General features: G+C 40.5%; 1 protein-coding gene across 5 annotated transcripts in view; it reads left to right on the top strand.

Moving 5' to 3' along the window:
• DCLK2 (doublecortin like kinase 2) overlaps positions 1-23,146 on the top strand; it is a 147,647-nt gene that overhangs the window by 111,369 nt on the left and 13,132 nt on the right. For 3 of the 5 annotated variants that reach the window (XR_015553806.1, XM_004420904.3, XM_087437552.1), the window contains exons 6-12: positions 2,017-2,092; positions 2,920-3,028; positions 4,634-4,691; positions 13,171-13,290; positions 13,523-13,669; positions 20,164-20,297; positions 20,710-20,787. Coding sequence is in view for 4 of the 5 variants with exons in the window: in XM_004420904.3 (XP_004420961.1) it covers positions 2,017-2,092; positions 2,920-3,028; positions 4,634-4,691; positions 13,171-13,290; positions 13,523-13,669; positions 20,164-20,297; positions 20,710-20,787 (722 nt within the window). In the remaining variant the exon portion in view is untranslated. The remainder of the gene's footprint in view (positions 1-2,016; positions 2,093-2,919; positions 3,029-4,633; positions 4,692-13,170; positions 13,291-13,522; positions 13,670-20,163; positions 20,298-20,709; positions 20,788-23,146) is intronic. The other 2 variants (XM_014780199.2, XM_004420905.3) reach the window with 1 other exon arrangement.

Genomic DNA, 23,146 nt, shown 5'->3' with positions numbered 1-23,146 from the left:
ACTGATTTTGGAGTTACCTTCAATTTAGGTCGCAAACAAATAAAACAACCGAACAAATGAAAATGCCAGATTTTGAAAGACTTTGATTGTCTACCTTGTGTTGTGAGGAAGCAAAATGATTGAATTCTTTTTTTTTTTTTTTGTGAGGAAGATCAGCCCTGAGCTAACATCTGTGCTAATCCTCCTCTTTTTGCTGAGGAAGACCAGCTCTGAGCTAACATCTATTGCCAATCCTCCTCCTTTTTTTCCCCCCAAAGCCCCAGTAGATAGTTGTATGTCATAGTTGCACATCCTTCTAGTTGCTGTATGTGGGACGCAGCCTCAGCATGGCTGGAGAAGCGGTGCGTCGGTGCGCGCCCGGGATCTGAACCTGGGCCGCCAGTAGCGGAGCGCGCACTTAACCACTAAGCCATGGGGCCGGCCCAAAATGATTGAATTCTAAGGAGTCAGGTGTTTAGCTGAGTGCAGCATTTCCATCAGGTTAGGGGTGGCCAGAAAGGGCCCCACACGCACTCCCACGCTCCCACACAACTACTCGCTCTGTCAGAGTGAAGGAGATGAGACCTTAAGAGAAGTGTGTTTGCCATGCAGGAGGGGAGCTGATTCAGGATATCTTAGCACTGTTTTTCCGTTGTCTTGGGTTTCCTAACAGGACACGCTGCTGCTGGTTTTACTGTCCACACAAGGTGTGATTACATGGGATCTGAGAAAACAGCCCAGTTTTTACATGGCTTTTGTTCTTGAAGCTCGGATTTTATTCTCCAAGGACTTCTGGGTGATCCTGTTTGAAGGAATGTTTATAAGTAGTGGGCTTTCCTGGGTTTTAAACCAAACTCAGCATCTGTGAAGTTCTCCACTTCACCCAGAGGAAGAGAGTGGACTCAGTGTCTCCAACTTGTGGGCACTCCAGGAAGGGCAGTTGCCTGCCCTGGACCTGTGTCATTTATGCTTTCATTTAGCAAGTATATATTAAGTACTGTGTGTACCAGCACTGTGCTGCATATGGGGGATGCAATAATGAATAAGGCACAGCATTATGGGGCAGGAGCTACTGGAATAATTTAGGCATAGAAGCAAACACGTAAGCACAGTGGTACAAAAAATGTCGAAGATGCTTCTCAATATTTGGGTAAGTCCTTTCACCTTGTACGCTCCTGAAAGGAATAATTTTTTTAAAAAAAGAAAGAAAATTAAAGATCAAAGAGAAAAGTTGAGTTCAAAAGTCTCAGAGTCCTTGGGGATTAAGAAAAAATTCTCTAAGCCTATGGAATAATAAGCTTAATATGAATAATACTCGTAATAGGAGTTTTTCAATTCGCATAAGAACTAGAGATATTTTTGTGTTAGGCTGGGAATTTCAGCTTTGTTGAAGTGGAACCTATCTTTTAGTTTTATCTTTCATTTCCCTCTGGTTCCTGGTAGTAAAAATTCTTATAGCGCCTAGGAGGAATTCCTGCTGTCTTAGGGTCGGTCGGTAAAGAACAGGCTAGAGCTACAGCTGAATTCGGATCTGGAATCCCCAGGAGGATGTGGAAGGTGATACAGTCCTGGGCATGGAGCTGGAGTTCTGAGACAGGTTTCACCTTGGCAGGGACTCCCCGAGGTCAGCCACAGGGGTGGCCGTGGGATCTGGGGACTCAGTGCTGATATTTCTTGGAATTATCTGTAGTTCTGAGCCTTATTTTGCCACTAATGAGTACCTTGTTCGGCTGTGAGCCCATGAACGTCTGCTTTACTTTATTTCATTGAGGTCAAAAGTAACACAGTATCGAAGAGAGTAACACGCTGTCAGTTTCCTGATGTCTAATCTGAATTGAAAATATTGTATCTAAGGAAGAAATGCATTAATATGATGTATATAGGGAGAGAAGTGAGATGAGAAGAAAGGGAGTGCTTCCCCTCTTTCTGTATCATTGTATTTTTATATTATATAAGCATTTTCTATTATCTAAAGATTAGCCAGCTAAAGATTTATAAATTTATCCTGATAAATAACGGTCACTCTCCTCTTTTCAGCAGGTTTCTGGACACGGCAGGTCTTCTTCCAATGTAAATGGTGGACCTGAACTTGATCGTTGCATGAGTCCTGAAGGTAGTCCTCAAATTGATGATTACTTTTATAAAGGAAGTCATCCATGTAAACTTGGTGGCTACCCAAAACCCACTTGTGCTAAATTATGATCTTCCGAAACAGGGATGTGATCATGTCACCAATTAGTCTGTTTAGCCTTAGTGGGCGGGAGTCACTTCAAGATATACAAAATCTCCTTGTTGTTAATTAAGCTATCCCTATTTTAAATTTTAGACTTGGGCTTCTTTTATTTTTCCTTAGTGGCAATCTACTCACAGTTCCTAGATGTAGACTTTCCTTTCTCTCAATTAGGTAACAAAAGCATGTTTCTTTATTTTATGTGTGCTCTGTGCTAGGCCCTGGGAATACGTTGTGAAAAGCAGTCAAACTTAATCACTTCCTCCTCCTGTCCTCCTCCCTCCACTTTTTCAAAAGACTTTGAGCTGGGAATTAGCCTTAACATGGCATCCTAGCTGGCTAGAGTTTTCTTTACTGGAAAATCCTTAGGAAAAATCTTGAGAAAATTGCTGACATTAAATCCCCATCATCATCCACTTCCCCTTTCTCGAGAATTGACAAAAAAGTTTACAAAGTTTTAGTTACGCTTACTTTTACTTATTTCAGCTGGTATTTCAGGGATTTGTTAGGTTTATTGATTGTTGGTTTCTGATGCCAACCGACAAGGTCAAAAGGAACTTGGTGATTCAGGTGTTCTATTCAGAAAATATGCTCAGAGATTTTTCTTTAGTTTCATCACAGATTTAGAAATAAATGCATTGCAATTTGTTATTTTACAGATATGTAGGCATTAATGAAATGCTGATATGTTTGTTTATCCTTTTTTGCAGGTGTGAATGGAAACAGGTGCTCTGAATCATCAACTCTTCTTGAGAAATACAAAATTGGGAAGGTTATTGGTGACGGCAATTTTGCAGTAGTCAAAGAGTGCATGGACAGGTGAGTGGATAGTGAGGATAATCATTTGTTCACCTACGCATACATTTTTCCCTTGGAGTTTATTCTTCTAAGTCTCTTTGTCCCCCTTCCTGAAAGAGTCTACCTTTGAGATCAGCTGTTTTGCATGCCCACAGGCAATTTGACAGGGAAAAATATACATATACACACAGAGTATAAACCTGCTTTGTATGTGGTTGGGCCAAGAGATGTATTAGGTCTCATCCATGAGCCAGAGAGAAATGGGAGAGAAGACTCATTTAAAAAAAATCTCCCATAGCACTTACCTGTGCCCCAGGCACTGTTCTCAGTACTGTACTTGTATTAACTCATTTAATCCCCAGGGTAACCCTCTAAGTTAATATTTAATTATATATACTAGTAGTTCAGGATACATGATCTCTGACTCTATTTAGGATCAGAATCAGCACACTTTTGCCTGTATTAAAATTATATTTTTGCTTGTTCAGCTTTATTTTGTTTAGGTCCTAAATGGTAAGAAATCTATTCTTTTAAATTCCAAGCTTTTTGTAAGCAATATGAAAACAGGAAAAGACTCAGATTAGAGTCTTTGTGTTTTATAGACCGCTATCCTACCTGTTGTAAGTGGTAATTTTTATTGTTTGTGGGGAATTTTCCAGAAAGTTCTGGTAACTACAGTTTTTCCATTTGCCACATCTCCATTGAGGCTTTAGTGATCTTTATATTGGTGCACAAGGTAACTCCCTGTCCTCTGACCTACCTAGCTCTGGTGCACAGTTTGCCACCCAGATAACAAATTAGGCATCTAAACTATGACTTCTAAAGACTTGTTAGAAATCTGAGGCAGGGTTTGGTTTGTGCTATGGGGAAGCAATTTAAATAAAAGTTATTCTTCCAAGTAGGCCTCATCAGAGTGTACTATGACCACATGGCAAAAGCTGCTGCTCTTGAGGGAGCTAATGTATTCCAAGAACACTGCAGTGTTCTTTGATGAACTGTTTTCCTCTACTAAAAGCTGGTTCTTGGCATGTTCAGATTAAATTATGTTAAAGATGATTGAAAGTTAAATAACATCAAGATTCTTGAGTCCAAGTAAACGATCTCTCTACCACCCGATATGAGCATTTAAAGGTATGGATAAGGTGGCACCAGATGGAGTTTTGGCTGAGAAGTAGATACTGGCAGTCCTAGGGACTTTTCGGTTTTGAATAATGGACTCAGTAACTAATGGATTAATGTAAGGGTGTATTGATAATAGAACATTTTAGTTACTTTGATTCATTTTTCTTAATTTTATTCTGCCTCCTAGGAGAACTCTTTTGAAATTTAAGTATGGAAAAACAGTTTTTTGTCCAGCTCTGATGCAACAGAGTTTAAGTACTTTTACTATGTGAGATATTTACTAATATTGTAATTATTAATATTTATAAAAAGAGATTGACAGTGAGGCTTTGAATTTTCTTTCTTTTTGGGGGTACCTTTCTCCCTGACCCCGCTCAACATTGTCTCTGATGTACAGAGGAGGAAGCCAATCTTTCTTCCCTGAGTCTGTGCTGTAGTGGAAATCAGGAATGATGGTATCTTTGATTTATGTCTTTAAGTGACCTTCTTCTGGTTATTCCATAGGTCCACTGGAAAGGAGTTTGCCCTAAAGATTATAGACAAAGCCAAATGTTGTGGAAAGGTACAGTACACATAACTGCTTTGTAAAAGAAACTGAAAAAACTTGGTGAGATGTTTACTGCGGAGAAGGAATTTAAATGTGGATTTGACAAGATCATAACAGGAATAGACGGCTCATAATAATGGGGGAAACACTATCAAGTCTTTTTTTCCTGCCATTTTTTAAAAACTTTAATCCTAAAACGATAAATTGAGTTGATTTGGTCCTAGCTATAGAAAGTATAAGTTCTCTTCTCAGGGAGACGCCTATTTCAAAACCAGCAGCACTCAAAAGATGTGTCGAGAACTGTGAGGAGTTGGAGACGTTACCCTACTTTCAAACTAACAAGTCAGCCTTCCAGCTTTATAGATGCTGGCAGAAGACACAAGATTCCTGAGTCAGAGACAAAAGACTGTCATTTATGGCACAGCAGGCAGCATGCGCTCCGTGTTTGCATTGGTTCCCTGTAACTTCCCAGCTCCACACAAGTGATGCAGAGGCCCTCACTGGTTGCTGTCCACACCATAGGTTAGTGTCACAGCTGAGGCTCCCCAGCTTAGTAAACCTCCAATCTTGTGAGAGGGCTGCTAGAAAATCTGCCTAACCTTTGCCCCGGAGGAGAACATTCTTTTTATTATCATGGTCAGGAAACAGATCTGCCTTCTTTCCCTGAGGAAGACCTTATCTCTCTGTCTCAAGGGTCTTTGCTATACAAATATCCTTGTAACAAAAGATGGTGCAAGATGTGCAGAAACACCATGAAGAATTTCTCCCCAACCAGATGAATTTTTTTCTTCTGTCCCACTCTCAGGCTGGGGCTGGGAAAAGATCAAATGATGAAATGCTGCTGGAGTACTGATATTCTGACTGTTTGAAAAGATAAATATTCTGTAACTATGACGACAGAGACCTTTTTGGATTCCTTTCTGGTAGTGTGGCAGTTAAGAGAGCAGGCTCTAGAACTCTCTATCCAACACTGGAGCTACTAGCCACGTGTGGCTGCCAAGCACTTGAAATGTGGCTAGTCTGAGTTGAAATGTACTTTAAGTGTAAAATACACAACAGATTTTGAAGACTTAGTACTAAAAAAAGAGTATAAGATACCTCATTAATGTCTTTTGTATTTGATTGCATGTGGAAATGACAGTATTGTGGATATGTTGGGTTCAGTAAGTTATATTATTAATTTTACCTGCTTCTTTTTACATTTTTTTAATGTGGCTCTTAGAACATTTAGATTTACACGTGTGGGTCACATTACATTTCTGTTGAACAATGTTGCTCTAGTGCCAGATGGTATAAAGTTTAATCCTGGCTCTGCCTCTTTTTGCTGTGTGACCTTGGAAAAATTACTTAACCACTCTGAACCTCTGTTTCTCCCTCTAAAATGTCGTTAATAATAATATCTAAGACATAAGGTTATGCTGAGGATTAATTGAGTTAAGGCATGGAAAACACGTAGAAAAGTACCAGTATATAATAAGAATTTAATACATGTTAACTGTTAATGTTATTAATATGCCAGAGGAATTTGGAATTTATAATTAGGAAGATTTGATGTGATAGTAGTAATTTTATATTTATGGAACTCCTAAACTAGTCTTCATTGGACATTTACAAAATTGTGTATTTTTAACAGAAAAATTAAAATAATTTTATTATGATAAAGTTTTAGAAAAATCTTCTCAAAGTCCTGGGATGGAAAATTCAAGAGGCAAATTTGTGATATACTTTTTTTTAGCACCTTGTGACAGCTAATGAAGCAGAGACTGTGCAAAATGCCCACTTTTTCTTTGAATAAGTAAGGCTTTTCTAAATTTTATTTTCTTTAAATAATTCTATGTGCTTTTACTTATTCTTCTAACAATATTAATAAATTTTTCAACGGCAAAGCCTTTTTCCCATATGTAAGTAGGTGTTGCTTAGTCTGGTATTGGGTGATTTAAGCAGAATGTGTCATAATTTTGGGAGCCAAGTTCTAAACAACAGTATTGAAGTATTTTTTCACAAAAGTAAAGAAAGGGGCCAGCCCCGTGGCGTAGTGATTAAGTTTAGTGTGCTCTCCTTTGGCGGCCTAGGTTTATGGGTTCGAATCCCATGATTGGCACAGATGCTAGCTCAGGGCTAATCTTCCTCCAGCAAAAAAAGAGGAAGATTGTCAACAGATGTTAGCTCAGGGCAAATCTTCTTCAGCAAAAAAAAAAAAAGAAAGAAAGAAAGAAAATTTCCTATGGTAGGGATATTGTTTACCTGATTAAAATTTAATCAGGTGTCTCAGTAGTTGGAAAAAGATCTTTATATGCAAAAAAGTTCAGTTTGGTATAGTAAGTTTGGAGGCAAATTAATAGGTCACTTCAAACGTTTGGATCTTGTTTTTCCTTGTTATTGAATGTCATTCTATTTTTATAATTCATGACCATATATTTATTTCCATCCTTACATTTTTTTGTCTGAAGAACTATTTCCATATTGACTATGTAAAATTATAATTTTAGAACTTGATTTGTTCCAAATTAGTTGATTTTTCCCATTAAATTTTATTTTTAGAAAAAAATGGTATAGAATTTATTGGAGTTTTTTTTTTTTTTGCTGAGGAAGACTGGCCCTGAGCTAACATCTGTGCCAACCTTCTTCTGTTTTGTATGTGGATTGCCCCCATAGCGTGGCCACCACTGAGTGGTGTAGGTCTGCACCTGGGAACTGATCTGATCTGCTGAAGTGGAGTGCACCAAACTTAACCACTAGGCCATGGGGCTGGCCCCTAGAATTTGTTTTTGGTTTTTTTTTTGTGAGGAAGATCAGCCCTGAGCTAACATCCATGCTAATCCTCCTCTTTTTGCTGAGGAAGACGGGTTTTGAGCTAACATCTATTGCCAATCCTCCTCCCCCTTTTTCTTTTTTCCCCAAAGCCCCAGTAGATAGTTGTATGTCATAGTTGTACATCCTTCTAGTGGCTGTGTGTGGGACGTGGCCTCAGCATGGCCGGAGAAGCTCTGCGTCCGTGCGCGTCCGGGATCCGAGCCCCAGCCACCAGTAGCAGAGCGTGCGCACTTAACCGCTAAGCCACGGGGCCGGCCCTAGAATTTGTTTTTTAAGACAAAATATCAGAGAAAGCATTAAGCCACTGTTCTGGGACATTGTTGGTCACCTCTGCTTTGTGGATTGTACACAGAAAATTATAATGCTGAAGATATCTGCTATTTATTAAAATGTATTATCTATCCAGGCTTGGACATATAGGAGCTTTGCACATTACCTTGAATGAGTTGCAAAACAGATGTACCAGTTTTACAGATGAAGAAACAGGTTCAAGTTAAATAGCTTCCCAAAAGCCACACAGAGGCAGAGCAGTGATTGGAATTTTGGGCTAGTTGGTTACACAGCCTGTACATTGGCCAATTCACCAGTTCCCTCTCCAGGTTCAGTTCATTCATTTGTTTATGTAATAAAAGAACCTGGGAAAAAATTCTTAACCTTCTGGCCTTCTGTTTGCTTTTCTGTAATATACATGAGCATTATTAGATTAATTTACTCATTTACCTGAAATTTGATGTTTGTGCAAGACACTTTGCTAGGAATAGGGTAATTTAACATTTAAATTAATATGTTCTGCAAAGAGTGTTATGGGAGTTTGGAGGAAGCATACGAGAGAGAAGTAGGTGATTAGTGAAGACACCATAGAGCGAGAAGCATTTGAGCTGGACCTTGAGTGGTGGGTGGGATTTCAATAGGCAGCAATGAGAGAAAAGCCTTCCAGGTGGCGAGCAAAGGCCCAAAGGACAGAAAGCATGTTGAGTTCTTCTAAGAAAGAGATTATTGCAGCGTCTGCCTTGGGGCTAGATTTATGGAGGCTGTTGAGAAGGCTATGGTATTTGTAAATTTAAGAATTCTTCCATGTCTAATATTCTAAATAATATTCATTCTAAATAAATATTTATTGAATTCCCAGTGTACGAAGCTCTGAACTTTCTCTTATGGTGCTTAGAAGTGATCCTTTCTTCTCTTCCCAGTTTTGCATTCATTATCTACATGTTACAGGCCCACGCAGCACATAAATCCAAATGTATATTGTATTAGTTTCCTGAGGCTGTTGAAATAACCACAGACTTGGTGGCTTACAACAACAGAATTTATTCTCTCACAGTTCTGGAGGCCATAAGTCTGAAATCTGCACTCCCTTTGGAGGCTCCAAGGGAGAATCTGTTCCTTGCCTCTAAAGACCTTCTGGTGGCTGATGGTATTCCTTGGCTTGTGACCACATCACTCCAATCTCTGCCTCCATCTTCACATCACTTTCTTTTCTCTGTGGTTGTTTTTCCTCTTCTGTCTGTGAAATCTCCCTCTGCCTCAGTCTTGTAAGGGCAATTATGGTGGCACTCAGATAGTCCAGTATCTCTTCACTGCAGAGTCCTTAGTCACATCTGCAAAGACCCTTTTTCCAAGTAGGGTAATATTTACAAGTTCCAGGGATTGGAACTTGAGATCTTTGGGTGGCTATTATTCAATCTGCTATGTATATCAACCACAGAAGTCACATATAGTGATTTGAACATTTTCTCTCTCTTACTGAATTATCCTCAGCAATACTCACTAAGCAGTGTAGATACCAGCTGTAAAGCCACTGTTGGCCAAGAGCAATACAGGATGTGTTTATTCATGCACTCAGCACTTCAGAACTATGCTCGTTGCTGGAAAGCAAGGTAAACAAAAACCTCCATGACAGCAGAGTGAGGGCTGTGGTTAGAACAAGCACAGGGGCCAATGAGAGCAAATAAGAGGGGTACCTAACCCAGCCATGGTTGAGCAGGGGAGGCTATTTAGGGGAGGTGAGATCTAGTCTGGTCCTGAGGAATAAATAGGAGTTCACCAAGAAGTGGGGAAAGAAAGTTCCAGACAGAGAAAACTACCTGTGCAAATGCCTAGAGGTCTAGGCAGAGAGACTGGCAATAGGGATAGAAGTGAATGGGTGGATTCAGAGGCTATTGAGAAGGTAGACCTGGCGGGGATTGGTGATTGATTGACTGTACTGGAGGATGAAGGAAGGTGGAGGTGAGGTAATTCCCATCCGCTTTGGGCAGTCACGTTTGTTCAGTGAGACAGGACTGCTTTGTAGGGCTGGGAAGGGTGGAGACAAGATGATTGGTTTGGGAGAGCCGTTTATTCTCTAATCCATTTCTCTCTCTCTTTCTCTCTCTTTTTTGTACGTTTAAAAACCACCATGGCCAAAGATAAGGCTGTATCCTTTGCCAAGTTAGCAGTTCTCTTTGTCATTTACTCTCACACAGAACCATGGAATGCTGCCATGAAATGATTCATATGTAAATTATTTGCAGTTAGAATCATGCATCACTTAACATAAATAATGGTAGATGATTGATGTAAGTTCAGTGTGGTTCAAGACAAAAGTGATATGCATATTGTATTTAGAAATATTTTCCTGGAAAATGTAATCTAGAGAGTATTTTTACCTATTAGAAACAAGGATCACATATGGGTTGCATAAGAAATAGGAAGATAATATTTTAGAGATTTTTATGCACTACGTTTGTTTTGCTTCTGATGATGATTAGTTTCAATAGTGGATTGTTCCTTCATAGACAGTTTTGCAGGCATAGTCGGAGGTTGGGAAACAAAGGCTAACAGCTCCCACATCCCGACAAAACACTCACTATGTGCTTAGAATACTAACCGTTGTCGAGTAGAATACAGTAAGTTGAGATAATAAATAATGGTGGAGAAAATGTTGCTGCAGTACTCACTCAATATTTGAAATGTAACACTGCTGGTGGTCCTGGGGGAGGTCCCACAATACATCCCAGAAGACTTTCTGTTGTGCCTTTTATTGAGAAAAGATAACTTTTCAGAAGTGTCGTCTCTTAGTTGGTAGACATCCTATTTTAACTCCAATTTGAGAATCCTTAGGGTATTAGTGGTGGGGATTATGTCCTCTAAATTAGTATCACAAGCAGAGCCCTTAAATAGAGGTAAATTTATAGACTCTTCTAACTTCGGAGGAAATGGGGAGGAGGGAGGAGAACTGAAGTGATAGATCCATTTAGCTGTAAAATAAAATGTTTATTTTACTACAGTGGTAGTAACTACTGTCATCTTGGCTGCACGTAGAGTGAAATAATATTTGCTCGCCTTTACATGTTCACAAAAGTACATCTGATGCTGCTTGTTAGTATGAGGAGGGTATGCTTGGTACCGATGATTCAAAGGCTTTGAAATAAGCGTACAAATGGGGAGTGTTTGTCTCTGTGACCACAAGGGGTTGGCTGTGCACCTGCTTCCCTTGGGAGGGCCCAGGGCGCTGTCTGCTGCTTTGTGCTGCTGCTCTGTGACTTAGCCATATGGGATTGGAAGCAGGTAGGCGTCCCTGTCCCCAGCCTCCCAGATGTGGTTTGTTACTGTCTGAGAACTGCCGTTCTTCCAGGAGATTTGGCAGCATTTGCTGAGTCCTAAACTGGGCAGAGAAGTCCCAGTGCCGCTCATTAATGCGTGTCGATTCTCCTCCCTGCACAAAGCGTGGTGTGGTTCTCTCTTGACTCAACTCACTAGGATACTGCCTCTGTTCTTGTCTTTTCAAGGCATTAAATAGTTTCAGCTTTACAGCTATCATTTTCATTTTGAAAATTCCCAGCTTCTACTAAAGGCTTCCCTTTTGAAAGGTGATGTTGTGTAGGACACAAAATGTGAGCTTGCCTGTCAGAAACCTAGGTTTGCATTCCGCCTCAAAGGACTGTTCTGAGAATAAAGTATTAAGACATTATACCAGCACTTTGCACAGTGACTGACAAATACTGACTAGACTCCTGGTAAATGTCGGCTCTTTTTTTCCCCTTACTTCTGTTTAGCATTTGCACTGTCATTTGCCAGCATAATTACTGAGTGACTACTGGGACAAGCACAATGCAGTCAGTGCTCAAGAAACATGGCCCACCGTGTGCAGGAGCTTACAACAGATTTTCTCTGGATGTTATTTATTCATCTGTTATAATTTGTACTTCATCTGTGGTCGAAAAGTATTTGAGGTGACTTAGAGTAAAAATACATGTATACGTTGGATGCATGAAGATAGGAGAGGAACCATAAATGGTATCTCAAACTAGAGATAATTATCTTACTACTGCAGTGGAACACTAAGTTTAGTCCTGAGATTCATGATAGCAAAGGCAAAAGGGACAATATGGGAAGTACACACACACAGACACACACACACACATACACATGTATATAGGGATGTATACATATATATGTCTTTAGGTAGCAAATGATATCTCTTATAAGGTAAATTTTATATAAAAGCTATATTTGAGTACCTAAAATATGTCACAGGGCAATTAGTTAATTTTATAGAGCATACCTTAAATTCAAAATAATTCATTATTCCAGTTAATGAGGATCAACAATTATGACATTATTGAGAGGTTTTCATGTCTCATAAAATAGAGCAGTAGTTGTTCATGATTCATGGGTGATGTATTAAGAGTAATTCCTTAATGCTGTGAGTAAACATTTCTCTGCAGTGCTGATCCCAGCTGCATTAGTCACCAGCACGGATAATCAGCTGGTGTTTTCAGAGAAGTGATTAGAGTTAAAATGAGAATAGTCGTCCCCATGGTACTGTATATTTCCTGATTTCTGAAATACAAGATGATAAGGAACATCCTTCTAGTGAGTGATTTCATACCTAGTCCTAGAGGAGGAAAGTTTCTTTTTCATGGATTTCAACATGAAATTCAAATTCTTATTGGTAATGGTTTAAAAATTAAAAAAAAAATTTTTTTTGAGGAAGATTGGCCCCGAGCTAGTATCTGTTGCCAATCTTCCTCCTTTTTTCTCCCCAAAGCCCCAGTAGATAGTTATATGTCATAGGTGTACACCCTTCTAGTTGCTGTATGTGGGACGCCACCTCAGCATGGCTTGATAAGTGGTGCATTGGTCCCTGCCCAGGATCTGAACCAGCGAACTCCTGGGCCGCCAAAGTGGAGCACGCAAACTTAACTGCTGCACCACTGGGCCGGCCCCTGAAAGAAAATTTGAATGCCTGAGTTGTGTGCCATAAGCATGCCAAATTTTCTTATTTGTCTAGTCTTTATTTCTGAGTGTATACAGAAATTAAAAAGTGGTTCCAGCTGAATCACAAAGCACAGTGCCGTGTGTCCACGTATTCATAGCATCACAACCTCTTAAAAGATGTTGGAAGTAATGAAGGGACAAGAAAGCAGTATGTTTTTATGTGCTAGGGCGGCACCACTGAGCACTTTTGAGGGATATTTTGAAGGATGTCTGTTTCTTTTTGTTAGTGACAATGAGATGTCACACTGACTTGTCCTGTCCCTGTGGAAACCAACTAGGTTAGGGTTTGGTTTGTCTCTCTGCCGAGGGAGATGCTGCTTTCGGTATCAGGTCTACAGACTGTGTTCTCCAGAACGTAGGGATAGAGCAGAGGGTTCTGTGATTTCTGACCCATCTCTCTAAACCCTTCGTTTCACAGGAGCACCTGATTGAGAATGAAGTGTCAATACTGCGCCGAGTGAAACATCCAAATATCATCATGCTGGTTGAGGAAATGGAAACGGCTACTGAGCTCTTTCTGGTGATGGAATTGGTCAAAGTAAGAGGATGGAGAGATTTCAATGGTGCCAAATCCTAAGACTTATTATATTCTTGAAGGACTTAATCTTAAAAGTGTTTTGCTCCCTTGAGACTTTCATTATTTATAATCATCAATTTTAATGGCACTTGTGTCATTTTTTCCATCTACTCTAGGCCAATGAGCCTTCTTTGTTACCTTCACAGGATTGCCACTGTTGATGTTTTGATTTATTCTTTTATGTGTCCTTTAGGGTGGAGATCTCTTTGATGCAATTACCTCTTCAACCAAGTACACGGAGAGGGACGGCAGCGCCATGGTGTACAACCTGGCCAACGCCCTCAGGTATCTCCATGGCCTCAGCATTGTGCACAGAGACATCAAGCCAGAAAACCTCTTGGTATGTCATCTCTGCTTTTTCTCTTCCAACTCATGCCTCTCTTCCTTTAAAATGACCATAATCATATGCAAACAGTGACATTATAGAGGCTATACCAGTCCTGCAATAAGGGACTGAGAGAAGTTAAATTTAAAAACCAGCATGACTGAAGTCAATGACCATAAAATATTAATGGGTTGATCTGCATTTCTCCATTTGTTTATTTTTATTGTTAGTGCTGTTGATTCCGACTCCTAGTGACCCAGTGTACAGCAGAGCAGAACCCTGCCTGGTTTTTTTGCACCATCTTCTCACCTTCCAGCATTATATCAGACAGTACTCCACTGCTATTCAGAGGGTTTTCATGGCCAATTTATTTTTTTGGAAGTAGGTGACCAGGTCCTCTTCCTAGTCTGAAAACTCCACTGATACTGGAGGTACCAGTGATCCTGCTGGTATTTGAAATATTGGTGGCCTAGCTTTCAGCAGCACAGCAACACGCAGCCGCCATAGTACCACAACTGCCAGACAGGTGGTGTGGGTCCCTGAGTGGGAAACGAACCTGGGCCGTGGTGGTGAGAGCACTGAGTCTTAACCACTAGACCACCAGGGCTGAGATTCATTGTTTATCAGACATTAGAAAACAGGTTTTCATTTACGTTTTGATTGATGGTGCTGACTGAAGAAAGTTGAGCAGAAAAATTGTTTTATAAGGCAAAAAATTGTGAAGAATAAATTGGAGACAGAATTAGAGGCTTATAGGAGACAGAAGTAGAACATAAGGATTCATTTAAGTGTAGGACAGAACTTTGAAATAATCTACTCCATTCATCTCAGCTTTACAGATGTGGAAATTGAGACCCAGAGATGCTAAATTTTCTTGCTTAAAAGTCTCACTTGTCCCATTGTTCTACAGAAGAAAGTCTTATTCTACTATGCCACTCAGAAAGCTTCATAATCTGGTCCCAGGTTCCAGCCTTCTCTCTTGTTACTAACCATTCCCCACCCATCTGGACAAAGTGGCACTCACGTTCAAGCCATATCTAACACATTTTTGTGATTGCCTTAATAACTAAACATAGCTTTCTAATTGGGCCAATCCTTGTGTCTACATTGTAGGGGAATTTTAAAGAAGCTGACTGGGGAGTTCTGCATGCACACACCAGACAGTGACTTCTCTGTTTCCACCTTTCAGGGCTGAGTATCATCATCATTACTGCTTGGGAGGGGAGGTTATCTGAGTCTTCTATATCACGTTAATCCAAGTGCAGGTTTCCCCATCTGCAGTAGTTATTATGACTTGACTTTATCAACAGTATTACAGCTCATTGCTTACGTCCAAATGGTTTCTGTTTGCAATGTCCTCTCTCCCAGCGACATGGCAAACACGTTCACCTTGTAAGACACTGAACAAAAGGCATATCTTCTTTGAAGTCACCCAAGACTCCCTGGGCAGAATCCGTCATGGCCACCTCTGGTATCTGCTGTACTAGCGACGTTGTGGTGATTTTATCATTTACTGATCTATCTCCTTCTCTAGGTTATAGGCACAAGGTTTGTGTCTCAATTATCTTTAAATCCCCAGTGCCTTGGACCGTGCCAAGTAATTACACAGGAGATGCAGAGTAAAAGGTTGATGATTGACCACTGGCAGTCACTCAACTAGCTAAAAGCTGATACTTGAACACAAGTTTTTACAGCCTGCCTCATGCTTACACTACACAAATAATTGTTGAAAGGAATACACATTGATGTATAGGCTTTGAGGTCATCCTGGGGACTTTCTGCTAATCCAGAGTATCTGTTTTCCCCTTTTGGTAATACCATTTGATGATTTCTGAGTGTCCATTTAAAAGCATGTGAGTCTTTTTCTTACCATCGTCTGCCTTGAGGGAATTATGTTTCATTTCTATATGTTCCTATTAGGAAAATAAATATCCCTGCTCTTTAAAACAAGATGTATTATGGACACAGTTTTATGAACTTTCAGGAGGAATGGAGACAGAATTGTAAACTGGGCCTCAGGATGGAGATGAAGATATGGTGTTCTCTCCTCAAAACAGGCTTATCACCCATAGTGACCCCTCGTTCAGTGTTTGTCAGACCCAGGCTCCTCCCCCATCTGAGTTTGTCCAGGGGCTTCACAAGCAATGGTGACAGGCCCTTCCCCACATGTGGCCAGACACAAATACTATAGTGTTAATGAGGACACCCCCTTGATTTCTTCCAGCTCTCCATGGCCCACCTCACCTCAGTGGCTTCAATTATTGACGTTCTCTGTCGATAAAGGAGCCACAGGTCCCCAAGAACCATTGGTTACTGTGGAGCCAGCCTGTATTGCAGCTCTGATTGCTAAGGCCCTGTGAGCAAGGTGACTGAGATATCAGGGAACTTTCCCGTAAACCAGGGAGTGTCCATTGCCCAGCTCACTGACCCACTCTCACCTCCCATTTCTTCTCTTTTCGACTCACATTTTCTTTCTTTCTTTTTTTTTTTGTGAGGAAGATCAGCCCTGAGCTAACATCCGTGCTAATCCCCCTCTTTTTGCTGAGGAAGACTGGCTCTGAGCTAACATCTATTGCCAATCCTCTTCTTTTTTTTTTCCCCCCAAAGCCCTAGTAGATAGTTGTATGTCATAGCTGCACATCCTTCTAGTTGCTGCATGTGGGACGCGGCCTCAGTATGGCTGGAGAAGTGGTGCGTCGGTGCGCGCCTGGGATCTGAACCCGGGCCGCCGGTAGCGGAGCGCGCGCACTTAACCGCTAAGCCAAGGGGCTGGCCCTCAACTCACATTTTCTTAATGTATGTAAGATCTCAGAATCTGATTCCTCATCCTTTTCTCTTGCTGTGCATCAAGGGAAGATACCATAGTGGGGATTGATGTCTCCAACATGATATGTCTCAGAATGTAACCACGAAATTGGAATCAAGTTCCTCATCTGTCTAACCTGCCGTAGATAAGTGTTCACCCCTTCTCCAAGACCTGCACCAACCCCACTGTGCTACCCGAAGGGGAGGAGAATGAAGATGATGATAAAACTGATGTCGGCATGAGGCTAATGTGTGAAATAGAAGGGCCGTGGGGTCAGGCTTCGGAAACCCTTAGCTGCACATATCTAAGTGAAATATGTGTCTGCCACTGAAAACCTAGCTAGACCGACCACTCAGCAGATTCTAGATTTAGTCAGCAGGTTGGCATTGGCCTAGGATGAGAAAGTACCATTGAGGCACTAAAAGTAAATATACAGAGTATCTGTCAGCCTCTTCCTACTCTAAAAACAAATTCAGTTTTTAAACACCAGAGCATTCAGACATCTGATTTGCATCTCCTTCCCTGGTAGCAGTGTTATAATTTAAAACCCTGCCAGCAGAGATGTGTGGGTCGTTGTGTCAGGGAGCACAGGGGTGGCCATTAATGCTGTGAGTTACAGCCTGGTGGTGCCCTGTCGGAGTTAACTATGAGAGACCAGTGATAAATTTTGCTTTTCCAGGAGTTCTGGGGACAGGGGAGAGAAGAGGGTTGGTTTCTCATATTTGAAGTCCTTCTAAATCATTATGTTGACATTTTATTTAGAGAACATGCAGCGTTTACTTTGTATGTGGGATCTGCATTCCTCACGTTTTTTGCTTCTGCATTCTGAGAGCAACTTTTGACAGAAGCGTCTCTCAGCTTGTGGTGGGGCATTTGAACACCACGGGGCTGGAGTTCTCACAGCTTGATTGTTTCAATCCACTCAGAATGTGTATGCGGGTGCAGGCTGTAGTCAGGGTTCTGCCAGCCCTGCTCGCTTGCTTTCAGATATGGTCTGTGGCAGGATGGTACGGTGGGACGGTAACGGTCTTGGTTGGAATCCCCATTTGCCCACCTACTGCCAACTTCAGTTCCCTCACCTGTAAAACGGAGATAACAGTTCTCTTCCTAATTGCCCAGATGAGTGATTGTAGAAGACTAGTGAGATAATGTTCGGAAGAATATTTAAATCTCCAAAGTCCTGTGAAAAGGTCAGTCACTGGGAAGAACTGAACTGTCTGCCAGAACAGAAGGCGTTTCGAGTCCCTGTGTGTTTATTCGCCTCTTCCTTAACATCAGTCTTTTAAAGCAATGCCATCTGTGTGTCAGTCTCTTACAGCAATATCATAAATATGTGTGTGTATATATAGACTTATAGATATATAGATATGTTTTTCCTGCTTTGAAGAGAATCTCCAGCTAAGATTTGAAATTTAGTCATATTATCTTTCACATATTTGCCTCTGGGTCTGTCTTTGGGGAGAGATGAATCAGATAAAATATTATTATTTCAGGCTTGTCTGCCCCTTATGACACTTCCCTTTTGATCTTTAGCCAAGGAGTACCACTTGCCCAGACATAATTCAGCGAATATAGACTATTCAGTCTCTCTCTATTTATGCTCTGAATTCCTTATAGGGGATGTGAAAAACAACTCTGGGATTCTGAGTATCTGACAACAATCCTTAAATACCCCTAGGCATCCCTAAATTGGATGTCTAAAATAAACACTATTCTCCAAAAAATGTACCTAATGAGTGTATTTTAAAGTTGTAAAAACAAAATAACAATGACATTAATAAAATTTTTATTTTACTTTCGTGATACAGACACTTAGAATTATAATGTTCTTATCACTGCAATTACTTAGAGAATTTCTTTCTAAAGTCTGGGTTTCAGTAAATGCATCATAAATTCTAACTGTAATTCTCTATCTCGGATTGTTCTCATTAATGTTTACATGAAACATAACAGATGGAAAGTTGTCCTGAGACCATGGCATGACTAAGAAGCTGGTTTCTGTTGCTTTAGACTAAATCATTAGTTTTGAATATGCTTCTGCTGAGTTGTGGGCTGACTCAGAATGATAAATATCCGTGAGGGACTCAAAATCCTTGCTGTTAATCATATGAAATTTGAAAGTCATAAGGATGTGTGTTGGGTGTGCATATTTAGTACATAAACATGGAAGCAGTTATTAAAATACTAAGGTGAAAAATATTCCTCTTAAACTGATGAGGACATCACAAGTAAGGAAGGTATTTCAAGAGTCATCCTTTTAAAAATGCCTATAAAGTTTGGGGATCTTGGCATTGGGGAGCCCTGAGTTCTTGATGTTTTTTATTGATGACTATATAAATCACTCCCCCTCGTTAAGTATTAGACTGATGGATGACGTTATTAACATGCTTATCTTGAAAAAACATAATTTTCTAAATTTTTCTCCTCCTTTAGTAGTAAGTAGTAGTTTAGGTAAAAATCTGATTCAGTTCATAGTAAAATACGAGAAAAAGCAAACTAAATGTGTTTAAAAATATAAAAAAGAAAGACATGACATGAGTACAGATTAGATGCCTGCAGTTACTCTCTGAATTGCAGTGTTTTCAAAATGAGCATCCAAGAGACAAATAGACAGGCACATTAAAGATTACACAATCAAATCTAAATAATGTTCTCCTACACACTAGTTTGCTTCCAGAACCATCCATTTAGAATGTAACTTTCAGACTTTTATCTCATAAGGAAAGTTTGCTTATATATAAAATTAATTTTTCCTAATTATGGAACCAATAGCTGTTCATTGTAAACATTTTGGAAACTGCTGAAAAGTATAAAGAAGAAAGTTAATCCTTAATGCTACCACCTAGAGATAAACTTAACATATTGGTGTATTATATTGTATATATGTAATTTTGAAAATTCCTTTTTATTTTATGTAATATAGTGATTGTTTTCCATATGATTAATATTTATTTGAAAAGTGCTTATTAGTGACTATATAATATTTTATTATAGGGATGTACCATGATTTATTAAGTCATTACCCTGTTAGCCATATATGTTCCAGCGTTTTAAAACATAGGTAAATTCTGAGATTGGCATCCTCGTATATAACCTTTGGGTTATATACTTTCAGAGTTACACAACCAGAAAATGAGTGGAGTGGTTGGTTATTGAAGTTCAGGCTGTCTGATCCCAAAGTTCATTTTCTTTCTAAACTTCCAAAGTTTTCCACTATATAAAATTTATATTCCTCCTTGACTGTCCAGAGAACAAGTCCTAATTTTATTTTCTAAGTTAAACACACAAGTCTCTTGGAGAACACCTAGTGCTTTAGTGGACTCTTAATAAACACCATTTCTGAGGCTCTCAAGGACCTCAGACATAGTAAGCACACAATAAAGGTCAGTTTCCTGCAAACCACATCAGAAGCAGCCACCTCTGCCCCTAAGCATGCACACATCTTCATTATACTCCTAAGTAAGGAACTTTCTGCAAAGGTGGAAAATACTGTCTTTTTCAAATTTCACACAATCATGCAAATCTCTGGAGAGAAAAATTAGAGCTTTAAAACAATGAAGATAAATCATGGTGTTAATATCACAAGGAGAGATTTCTTTTGAGTTTGTTAGTGAATGTATCTGTCATTTCTGCCTAATTCCAAAGGCCCTTTTGCAATCATTGAGGGAAAAAAAACCTGATTGTTGGCTGGTTTCTGTTCCAGGTGTGTGAATATCCTGATGGCACCAAATCTTTGAAACTGGGTGACTTTGGGCTGGCCACTGTGGTGGAAGGCCCTTTATACACAGTCTGTGGCACACCAACTTACGTGGCTCCAGAAATCATTGCTGAAACTGGGTAAGACTCCTGGTGGTGTTGGTTAGTGCTTTAACTTTGGTGAGAAAAGGTATATTTTGTTGCTACTGCTGTTGTGTATCCCTGGGAAGGTGGAGGGTGAGGGAGACTGCTACCTGCATTGTGACTTTGATCTCAGGAGCTCCAGTCTGCATCTATGTCCACGAACCCTAAGCCTGGACTTTTGTCCCAAGAATGGTCTTGGGAATATGGCAGTAGTCCCCGAGGTATTGGTTAGGTTAGGAGAAAAGCAGATGCCTTTGTCCAAAGGGTAGTAATTCCTCTACATGAAGTGAGCAGTTTGGCACTGAAAGACCCTTTTTCCTAACAAACAAAGGCAGTACTCCAGTAACGTGGAGAGTTCCTGAGAGTAGTACTATTATTTCTCCTCTGTTCACCCACATTGTTTTCCCAGCTATGGCCTGAAGGTGGACATTTGGGCAGCAGGCGTGATAACCTACATACTTCTCTGTGGATTCCCACCATTCCGAAGGTCAGTGGCTATTTGAGTGACAATATTTGAGTTGTAAACTCTCTCCCTTTGATCAGAAAGCAGACGTTTTACTCCTGGCAATTAGGACCAGATACTGGTCAATAAAAATGTGAGTTAAAAATTATGTAAACGTTATCTTTCACTTTTTATCTTAATTTACAACCTATTAATGTATTTTCCTTGACCATACTCTTGAGGCGAGGCCAAGGCCTTTGTGTTGTATATGGTCCTCTGAGGTTCCTGTGGTCATTAATTCCATAAAACACACCCAGAGTCCAGTGTCCATGATTTCCATTCTCAGTCTTTTTCAAGGGGAGTGAGATTTAAAGATCCTTATGAATCAATCTTTCCTTCCAGGTAAGCCTTTTCCACTTCTTAATAGTTGTCTCTTCTACTTAACTTGACAGCGGTTTTTTAACAACTCACTTTCCAAAGCATTTAACCTAGTTCTCCTGGAAACAGAGAACTCTTCCTTTTTAAATTTATTTTAGGGGCCAGCCCCATGGCTTAGTGGGTAAGTGCGTACGCTCTGCTACTGGCGGCCTGGGTTCGGATCCAGGCGCGCACCGACGCACCGATTCTCCAGCCATGCTGAGGCGGCGTCCCATGTACAGCAACTAGCAGGATGTGCAACTACGACATACATCTATCTACTGAGGCTTTGGGGAGAAAAAGGGAAAAAAAAAAAGGAGGAGGATTGGCAATAGATGTTAGCTCAGGGCCAGTCCTCCTCAGCAAAAAGAGGAGGATTAGCATGGATGTTAGCTCAGGGCTGATCTTCCTCACACACACACACAAAAATTTTATTTTATTCATTCACATCATAATCAAGTAGAACTACAAATCCTTTTGGTGCAAACAGGCCTGGGAACAAACAGATTGACTCCTGGTAACCATTCACTTCACCTGGTGGGAGCACAGGCGGCCACACACGGGGCTCAGGGTGTGTGAGGGAGGGACACAGCACACCCGTTACCCCAGTTGTTTGTGTACAGGGTGAGCGTGGGGCTTCAGCCACAGCACCTCTTTTGATCATTTCCATCTCCCCCTTTGAAGCAAATGAATGACTTTGAAGCAGGAGTTCATCTAATGATGCATGTTTCATTTTCTTCTGAGTTTTCTTGAGCTCTCTTTTCATTTTAATCCCTTCTTTTATTCATTTTACAACTATTTGTTGAGTAGCTGCTGTGCACCAGGCACTGTTCTAAGTGCTGGGAATCAAGTGGTGAGCCCAATGTAATCTCTGAGGTCATGGTGCTTATAGTGTACTATTGAGTCAGTAAGTGAAAAATAGGTTTATTTCACACAGCTCCAACATTTTATTACAAAAACTTTCAAACATACAGAAAAGTTGAAAGGTTTATCTTTTTTCAATTATGAATTTTCAGTTGAGTTGAACAATTTTTTTATTGACGTTACAGTAAACACAAGACTGACAGAAATGTCAGTCTACTTTTTAGACCCTGTGGAGCAAAGACACACATCACAAGAATATTAGTCAAGAAGAATAAACTGAGCGTGAGGACATGCTTAACTGAAGGCTGGAAATCACAAAGGTTTAATGAAAGATATGGCACTTGAGTGGGACCTTGTCTTTGTGGCATGGGTTGGGTTCTATGGATGGGAAGGTCTTTCCATCTGGCCATCAACATCATGGTCTTCCATCAAGGTCCTGGCCTAAGTGGATTACACAGACTGTAGGATGACTACACATATCAGTTAGCTTTTGCTGAATAACAAACTACCCCAAAAGTTAGGGGTGTCAGTCAATTCTGTGGCTCAGCTGGGTGGTTCTTCTGCTCTGGGCTGGCACGGTGAGGGCTTGGTGATCCAGAATGGCCTCACTCACATGCCTGGTAGTTGGCTCATTGTCCGCTGGGACAACAGATAAGACTTGGCTTTCAGCATCCATTGGGCTAGCCTGGGCTTCACGTGATGGTGGATATAGGATCCCCAAAAGCAGTTGGAGAAAGGGAAGTTCCACTGCCCAAGCACTTTCCAAGTCTCTGTTCACCTCAGATTTGTTCATTGATGCTCCATTGACCAAATGAAGTCAAATAGCTAAGCCTAGACTAAATGTGGGAGAAGTGTGGACATAGATGGAGGGGAGTAATTTGTGGCCATTTTTACAATCACACTGTTCCCTGGCTGGTTTCCCTGATGACCTGTTTGGGGACGTAGTCAAGAGCAGAGGGTAGTGTGTTTTGATAGCAGGTGATCCTGGGGCCAGTTACAGCAGAGTTCCCCTCTTTCCTTGGTTAACCCAAGTTAACCCAAGTTTTCCAGTAGGAAAAGGGTATCAGATATCAATTTTAGAGGAGTGTGTGCTCACAACTCCCTCTAGTGTTTCCACTTGCCA

The sequence above is a fragment of the Ceratotherium simum genome, chromosome 12 (assembly GCF_057802395.1).
Source record: "Ceratotherium simum simum isolate JZ-2026a chromosome 12, ASM5780239v1, whole genome shotgun sequence".
NCBI classification, from domain to species: Eukaryota; Metazoa; Chordata; class Mammalia; order Perissodactyla; family Rhinocerotidae; genus Ceratotherium; species Ceratotherium simum.
The sequence above is the reverse complement of the archived record's forward strand: the minus strand, read 5'-3'. Positions and strand labels throughout refer to the sequence as shown.